Below are 8,923 nucleotides of genomic sequence, written 5' to 3'. Positions count from 1 at the left end.
TGTGAGCTACCATGCCTGGCCTCGTAATTGTTAGGTTAACTTTGGAGACCACCCCCAGGGCTCCCTTAAGCCCTTACTCCATGCACACACACACACACACACACAAACACCTGCACGCACATGCACACATACACACACACACACACACACACGAGATCTCACCCAGTCTTAAAGTTTTGCTTTCTTTTCTTCTTCTTTTTTTTGGGGGGGGGGGGGTTCTCCGGTTCATGGTTTTTAATCAGCAGAACTGTTTGCCTTTGGGACTGGATAATTACTTGTTTTATTGAGCTAGGTATCCTGTGTCTTGTAGAATGTTTAGCAGAGTGCTGGGTCCCTACCCTCTAGACGCGAATAGTAACCACCAGTTGTGACAACCAAAAATGTTTCCAACCAACAACGAATGTCCTCTGGTAGGAAAAATCACCCCCATTTGAAATCGCTTCACTAGTTTTTGGAAAAATATATAAAATATTTATACTAAGGCTACCCAAGTATACATGCCCAACCCAAAATGCTCTTGAATTGGAGAACTGTCTATCCAACTGACATGTCCAATTCCTCTGAACCAAAACTGACATCCTGACATCTCCCACAAAACAACTTACTCCACTCAGCATTCCCCACGTTAGCTGATGGCAGTTCCATTTTTCCAGATGTTCAAGCCCAAACCTAGAGTCCCCCACTTCTTTCAAACTTCACGTTTGATCCACCACCAAGCCTGACAGCACTGCCTTTGTGAAGAGTCACTCCTCCTTGGAATCCAATTGCTCTTGATCACATCTAAAGACCCCAGCTTGGTTGAAGCCACCATCATGTCTCACCTGGACGAATGCAGTCACCCCTAACTGATCTGCCTAGTCTCATCTTTGCCTCACACTCTCTCTGTTTAACAGAGCACACAAAGTCCTATGGTAGTCCTGGCATGGTGGCTCACGCCTATAATTCCAGCACTTTGGGAGGCTGAGGTGGGAGGGTCGCTTGAGACCAGGAGTTCAAGACCAGCCTGGGCAACATGGTAAGACCCCCGTCTCAATAACAAATACAAAACTTAGCTGGGCATGGTGGTGTGTGCCTGTGGTCCCAGCTACTCAGGAGGCTGAGGCAGGAGGATCGTTTGAGCCCAAGGAGGCCGAGGCTGCAGTGAGCTATGGTTGCACCCCTACACGCCTGCCTGAGCAACAAAGCAAGGCCCTGTCTCAAAAAAAAAAAAAAAGTTCGTATGACAAATCTTGTCCCTCCTTTGCTCAGAACTCCCCATTGTCACAAAAAAAAGTCACAAAAAAGGCCCTGTGTGAATTTACTTATTTCTTTACTTATTTATCATTTATCATGTCTCCTCCCTAGAGGTAAACTCTGGGAACCTAGGGCTCAAACAGTGCCTGTCTCATGGCAGATTGCCCAAGAAATATTTGATGAATTAATTAATTTTTTTTTTTTTAGACAGAATCTCACTCTGTTGCCCAGGCTGGAGTGCAGTGGCACAATCTTGGCTCACTGCAACCTCCACCTCCCAGGTCCAAGCAATTCTCCTGCATCAGCCTCCTGAGTAGCTGGGATTACAGGCGCCCGCCACCACACGTGGCTAATTTTTGTATTTTTAGTAGAGACAGGGTTTCACCATGTTGGCCAGGCTGGTCTCAAACTCCTAACCTCAGGTAATCCACCTGTCTCAGCCTCCCAAAGTGCTGGGATTATAGGCATGAGCCACCGCACCCGGCCTGTTGAATTAATATTATTGTCTCTAGTGACCTAGATGGAAATAGTCTACAGGCAAATGCTACCTAAAAGGAAGATGATACCACTATTATACCACCACTATATATATATAATGATGGTATATATAGTGCATATATATATATATTTACATTATATATGTGGTATAATAGCAGTATCATTTTCCTTTAGTGTAGCATTTTATATGTATAAAATTGCTGACATTGTCATTGCCCACCTTTTTTTTTGTTTGATTTTGGAACAGGGTCTTGCTCTGTTGCCCAGGCTGGAGTGCAGTGGTGTGATCATAGCTCACTGCAGCCTCAAACTCCTCAGCTCAAGTGATCCTCCTGCTTCAGCCTCCTGAGTAGCTGGGACTACAGATGTGCACCATCACACCTGGCTAATTTTTTATTTTTTGTAGAAATGGGGTCTCACTGTGTTGCCCTGGCTGGTCCCTAACTCCTGGTCTCAAGCAATCCTCCAGCCTCAGCCTCCCAAAGTGCTGGGATTGCAGGTGTAAGCCACCACGCCTGGCCCCCACCTGTTATATTCCCGTATCAGGGACTACTCTACCAACAAGTTCCCTCAGCCAAATACCTGAGCAACACCCTTACCGCCTCCCACCCCTCAGCCCCCACTGCTAGATAGTCACCCCAATCCTGGCCTTTCCTGTTGTCTAGACCTCAGCTTCCCTCTTTCCCTGGGTCCCAACCCCCAGTGATCCCCCACAAGTCACCTCCCTGCCAGCCCTAGATCTGGCCATGTCCTGTCCTGATCCCGCTCACACACTCTCCATGGCTCCCTATTGCCCTCAGAATAAAGCCTGTGCATTTGGCCTCTTCCTTCATTCTGCCCCCACTTCCCAGATCCAACCACTTGGCCCCTGGTGAGTTCCTCAAACACACTCTGTTCTCCCTCAGCTCAGGGTATTTTCAGATGTTGTTCCTTCTGCCTGGAATACTCTTCCCTCCCCTTGTCACCCACTCAACTTCCACTCCAGCATCAGAGAAGCTCTCCCTGACCCATCCCCATCCCTCTGCTATATTCATCCAGCACCCGGGGCCTCTCCTTCGGAGCACCTGTCCTGGGTTGTAAATAAACCTTTACATGTGGAATTATTTGTTCAACATCTGTCCCCCACCCCCTAAGAAGGCAGAAATCAGGACCTGCCTGTGGTTCTGAAGCAGTGCCAGCAAACAATATGTGATCTGTTGATGAAATAAATGAACACACAAACTGACCCCCAAAACCTGCGTTTATGTCCTAGGATAAATGGCTTTCCAGCCTCCTAGCCCGCAGCTTCGCTCAGTTGCAGAGCTCCTCATTCCCATGCTGGGGGCTCCACGTGTAAGGGTCTGGCTGAGCTAGTGGGTGGAGGGTGGAGTAGGTCTGCATCCTTTGCTTTTATTCTGCAAAAACAGAACACTCAGCAAAGGGTCTTTGGGCAAGGGAGGAAGGAAGGGGCTTACAAGGGTCTGAGTTTACAAAACAACAACAAAAGCAAGCAGCCTCGAACCCTACGATCCAGCCTCACGCCTGAGCAGTCTGCCCGTATGAGCTGAGGGCCTCAGGTGGGTGATGTCCGGGTTAAAAGCTCTGACGTCAGGCTCCAGCTTTCCTCAGTTTGGAAGCCTGCCAGGGGTTGAGCCAGTTGTGGGGGGTGGGGGGTGGTGGGCCCTGAGTCACAGGTGGGTCTTAGGTCCTCTGAAGGCTCAGTGGGCAAGGCCTGGAGACCTGGATCTGCAGGGGCGTGGCCTGAGGATCTCAATCCGTAGGATCCTGGGGGCGGGGCCTGATCCAGAAGGGCGGGGCCTGAGCCCAAGGGGGCAGGGCCGACCCTGGTCCCTCAAACAGGACAGGTGCGAGAAGTCAGGGGGCGGGACCTAAGCCTCAAGGGGCGGGATCAGACCCCCTAAGGGGCGGAGCCTTGCCTTGAGGGGCGTGGCCAGTACCATCAGGCTGCTCAACAGCGGTGCCTGGTCATCCAGGAGCTGAACCTGAACTTCGAGGGGAGTGGCCTATGCCCTCGGGATCTTTGGGGCGAGTCCTGGTCCTTCGGGGGCGGGGCCTGGACCCCTGGGATCCGCAGGGGCGCGCCCACGCTCAGGCCCGCGGAGGCAGCGGTTCCACCTTGAGCCAGAGCCCGTTCTCCGTCCGCAGGATGAGCTCCGGCTTCCGCCGCACCTTGCGCGTTCGGTCCACGCTCAGGCGGAAACGTAGCAGTGTTAGTGCCACAACCACGCGCAACTCGGCCATGGCGAAGCTCTGTCCGATGCAATTCCTGGAGGAAGAGGGGACGGGGCTCAGGCCCAGCTTCTGTGTGAGCACTGGTCCCTGGGCGTCACATGCCTCCTTCGAAAATGAAGCAAGCATCCTGGGCTGGGTGAGGGTTAAAGTGAAACCCCACGCTGGGTGAGGGTTAAAGTGAGACCCCACTAATCGCTCAATTAATGTGACCTTGGGGTTGAGTGTCTGAATCCCGGTGCAGCCTCTTACTAGCTGTGTGTCCTGGATACATGGCGCCCCCTCTGAGTCTCAGTTCCTTCATCTGTAAAAACGGGGACAAAGGCATCATAGAGCCAGTGGGAGCGTGGGAGCCCAGAACTCAGGGCCTGACACACCGTTGGTGCTCAATACCCAGGATGCTATTGCAGAGTCTGATTTGGGGTCCTCCTGGCGCACTGGGGAGAGGGTGCTGGGTTTTCAGAAAGGACGCCTGGGTGCCATCTGATCTCTGCTCCTGAGAGGCACATTCCTGATCTTTCCCTGCCTCTGTTCCTCCACAGCTGGCTTGGACTGGGAGAAATAGAGGGGTTACCTGGGTCCTGCAGAGAAGGGTACATAGGCCAGTGGAGAGCGCTGCTGTGGGTTGTCCGGGTCAAAGCGGTAGGGGTTGTACACCTAGGGAGGAACAGCCTGGAGATGAGTCTGGGGGCTGCCCCAGACATCCCAGCCTGGCCTCCTTCCCTGAGCCTCTGGGGGTCAGTAAGATGGACGGAGAGCACCCCAGGGCCACCTCTTCCATTCCACCTTGCACCTCCTGAAATGCAGCCACACCTGCCTCCTTCTGTTGTTCACACGCACCAGTGAGATTCCACCTCAGGGCCTTTGCACTTGCTGTTTCCTCTGCCTAGAACAGGCTTCTCCCTGATCCTTCATCCCCTAAGGTCTCAGCTCAAACATCTCCTCGGCAAGGCCTTTCATAACCACTCGAGCTAAAGTGCCCCCTCCACCTGTTTTTTTTTTTTTTTAATTATTTGTTTGTCTGTCTTTGTTTGTTTGTTAGAGTCAGAGTCTCACTCAGGCTGGAGTGCAGAAGCGCAATCATAGCTCACTGCAGGCTGGGTGCAGTGGCTCACACTTGTAATCCCAGCACTTTGGGAGGCCAAGGCAGATGGATCATCTGAGCTCAGGAGTTCAAGACCAGCCTGGCCAACATTGTGAAACCCCATCTCTACTGAAAATACAAAAAAATTAGCCAGGCGTGGTGGCACACACCTGTAATCCCAACTACTCGGGAAGCTGAGGCAGGAGAATCTCTTGAACCCAGGAGGTAGAAGTTGCAGTGAGCCAAGATCGCGCCACTGCACACACTCCAGCTTGGGCAACAGAGCAAGACCCTGTCTCAAATAAATAAATAAATAACCATAGCTCATTGCAGCCTCAAACTGCTGGGCCCAAGCAATCCTCCTGCCTCAGCCTCCCGAGTGGCTGGCACTGCAGGTGTGCATCACCATGGCTGGCTAACTTTTTTTATTTTTAGAAATGGGGTCTCACTGTGTTGCCCAGGCTGGGCTGAGCTGGAACTTCTGGCCTCAGACAATCTTCCCATCTTGGTCTCCCAAAGCACTGGGATTACAGACACAAGCCAACACATTGGGCCAACTTTTTCCTTTTTGGTAGAGATGGGGGTCTCGCTGTGTTGCCCAGGCTGGTCTCAAACTCCTGGGCCTGAGAGATCCTCCCACCTCAGCTTCTCAAAGTGCTGGGATTACAAGCGTGAGCCACTGCACCTGTAAACCGGAACTGGCCCAGTTTTTCTTTCTTTTGTGCATGTATCAATACCCAAAATCTTATTTATTTGCTTATTGTCTTCCCCAAAACTTGACTGTGAGCCCTGTAAAGGCAAAGACAGTATCATCCTCTATTTTCAGAGCCCAGCACACACTCTGGCACACAATAGGTGCTCAATAAATATTTTCTGCCCTAATGAATTAACAATGAGTGGGTGAATAAATGGCTAAATGCGGAGTGGGGAGGGGTGTGTGCACTCAGGCCCTGCAACCAGCCCTGCTCTCTGGCTCCCTGGGGCGCAGGGGAAGCCTGAGGGCAGGGAGGACTGCGGCAGGCACTCACCTTGGAGTCAGGCCACACTGTGGGGTTGTGGTGGGTTCCATAGATGCTGACCAAGCAGATGATTCCTGTGGGGAAAGATGGGATCAGTGGGGCCAAGGGGAGCCAGGGCCTCCTCCAGAAACATCCCCCAACTTGGGTCTCCCTAGAGCCATGATGTTCCCATGAGCCATCTGCCACCAACTTCTGTCCATCCTTCTCTAAAAAATTCTGCTGCCCCATCCACTCTTCCCACCTTTCCCTAAGAGGAACCTATCATCTTCTTTCTGGCTGCCATGCTGGCCACATAGGGATCTTTCTTACTCGCAGATCTGACATTGCTCCTCTTCAGCTCAAACACCTACCTTGGCTCGCTGCTGCCCCCAGGATTGAGTTCAAGCGCCATCACCTGGCACTCAAGGCCTTTCACAATCTGCATCCTGAGGCTCTACTCCATAAATATGCTCACTCTTTCACTTCCACACTCCAAGCCTCACCTCCCACATTCCCTCCTCCAGGCAGCCCGCCCTGCATTCCTCTCCATATTTGAGCTACTCCAGCCCCTGTCTCTCCCTTTAGCCCATTCCTGATTCCATACGCCTGGGAATGTCTGCGCCCTGCTGTATCTCCCCCAGAATGGGCAATACTCAAAACCTGAGCCGGGGTCCCCAGTATCAACCAAGATAGGGCTTGGTCTCCAGGGAGTAACTGGCAACTGAATGAAACTGACCCTCCCCAACTGCACCCTCACAGGCCCATCCCTGCGACACTGCCTCCTTCCTTTCCACCTGGACTCACCCGGCTCTATCTCCCTGCACACACAACTGGGTTTCCTCCGACACCCCAGAAGCAACAGGCACACAGAGAGCTACCCCATCTGCAGGGATAGTGCACCTGGGGCAGGCATGGCCAGGCCCCTGTGGACAATAGAGCAGCTACATCATTGGAGGCAGTGCACCAGCAGCAGGGGGAACATGGCAGGCACCTTTGGGGATGACGCGCCCATCTGGGAGCTTGATGTCCTCCGTGCATTGGCGAGAGACAAGAGTGACAGGTGGGTACTGGCGCAGGCTCTCCTTAATGCACATAGTTGTGAAGGGCAGCTGAGTCAGATCGTCCCTGGGGAGAATGGAGATATAACTAGAGGCCGAGCCACCACGACACCACCTCCCTGAAACATACACACACACACACACACACACACACACACACACACACACACACTCAGGGGCAGCTGGGCAGGAAACCAGTCCAGGATTTTAGACTTGCCCCAACTTCTGCCATTTGCAGTTGTCTCATGCACAGGTGAGTAGTACTAATACTTAGTGTTTTTTGTTTTTTTCTTTTCCTTTTTCTTTTTTTTTTTTTTTTTAAGACCGAGTTTCACTCTTGTTGCCCAGGCTAGAACGTAGTGGCGCATCGCGGGTCACTGCAACCTCAGCCTCGCAGGTTCAAGCAATTTTCTTGCCTCAGCCTCCTGAGTAGCTGGGATTACAGGCATGCGCAAACACGCACGGCTAATTTTTGTATTTTTAGTACAGACGGGGTTTCTCCATGTTGGCCAGGTTGGTCTCAAACTCCTGACCTCAGGCGATCCACCCACCTCGGCCTCCCAAAGTGCTGGGATTACAAGCATGAGCCACAGCGCCTGGCCAGTACTAATACTTAGGATGCAAAGTATCTGAGCACCGACCGCTCAGAACAGCACTAGCACTGGGCCCTCTGCTGGGCCCAGCATTAAGCATTTAATTGATGAATTATGTGGAGGTCCAGGGGCACCTAGGCGAGGTGCCAGGACAGCCAAGGGGACTCAGGGCAACAGCAATATGCCAGTTTATATGGTCCATTTTTGTACTTAAAAAACTGCTGCAGGACAGGTGCAATGGCTCTCACCTGTAATCCCAGCACTTGCGGAGGCTGAGGTGGGTGATTGTCTGAGGTCAGGAGTTCAAGATCAGTCTGGCCAACATAGCAAAACCCCATCTTTACTAAAAAACACAAAAATTAGCTGGGTGTGGTGGCGTGCACCTGTAGTCTCAGCTACTTGGGAGGCCGAGGCAAGAGAATTGCTTGAACCCGGAAGGTGGAAGTTGCAGTGAGATGAGATTGCACTACTACACTCTAGCCTGGGCGACAGAGCGAGACTCTTGTCTTAAAAAAACAAAACAAAACAAAACAAAAACTGGTGCAGGCCAGGCACGGTGGTTCATACCTGTAATCCCAGCACTTTGGGAGGCTGAAGCAGGTGGATAACTTGAGCCTAGGAGGTCGTGACCAGCCTGGGCAACAAAGAGAGACCCCATCTCTACCAAAAGTTAAAAAATTAGCTGGGCATGATGGCACACACCTGTGGTCCCAGCTACTCAGGAGGCTGTAGTGAGCTATGATCATGCCACTGTACTCCAGCCTGGGCCACAGTGCGAGAGCCTATCTCAAAAAAAAAAAAAAGAAAGAAAGAAAGAAAGAAAAGAAAAGAAAAGTGCATTATTTCCTTATAATATTATTTACTTAATATTTTTTCCTTTGGACTTTAGGGCCCAAAATTGGGCTAATGATAACTCTTGGTTCATGTTCTAGATTAGATTAGTTTCTTTAAATTAACAGGTTCTCTTTCTTTTTTGATGGAGTCTTGCTGTTTAATCCAGGTTGGAGTGCAGTGGCGCGATCTCGGCTCACTGTAACCTCCGCCTCCCAGGTTCAAGCAATTCTCACGCCTCAGCCTCTCAAGCAGCTGGGATTACAGGCACACACCAATACACCCAGATAATTTTTGTATTTTTAGTAGAGACGGGGTTTCGCCATGTTGCCCAGGTTGGTCTTGAATTTCTGCCTCAAGTGATCCACCCGCCTTAGCCTCCCAAAGTGCTGGGATTAC

General features: G+C 51.5%; 1 protein-coding gene across 4 annotated transcripts in view; it reads right to left on the bottom strand.

The window, feature by feature from the left end:
- Positions 1-2,953: 2,953 nt before the first annotated feature.
- LOC129020905 (ultra-long-chain fatty acid omega-hydroxylase) overlaps positions 2,954-8,923 on the bottom strand; it is a 43,979-nt gene continuing 38,009 nt past the window's right edge. For 2 of the 4 annotated variants that reach the window (XM_054465827.2, XM_054465828.2), the window contains exons 10-13: positions 7,034-7,167; positions 6,073-6,137; positions 4,535-4,617; positions 2,965-3,997 (exon numbers count right to left, since the gene is read on the bottom strand). In XM_054465827.2, coding sequence (XP_054321802.2) covers positions 3,820-3,997; positions 4,535-4,617; positions 6,073-6,137; positions 7,034-7,167 — 460 coding nt within the window. In that variant the 3' untranslated portion in view covers positions 2,965-3,819. Of the gene's footprint in view, positions 3,998-4,534; positions 4,618-6,072; positions 6,138-7,033; positions 7,168-8,923 lie in introns of all 4 variants that reach the window. The other 2 variants (XM_054465829.2, XM_054465825.2) reach the window with 2 other exon arrangements.

The sequence above is a fragment of the Pongo pygmaeus genome, chromosome 20 (genome assembly GCF_028885625.2).
Source record: "Pongo pygmaeus isolate AG05252 chromosome 20, NHGRI_mPonPyg2-v2.0_pri, whole genome shotgun sequence".
NCBI classification, from domain to species: Eukaryota; Metazoa; Chordata; class Mammalia; order Primates; family Hominidae; genus Pongo; species Pongo pygmaeus.
Note: the sequence above shows the minus strand (reverse complement) of the source record. Positions and strands in the feature narration are given on the sequence as shown.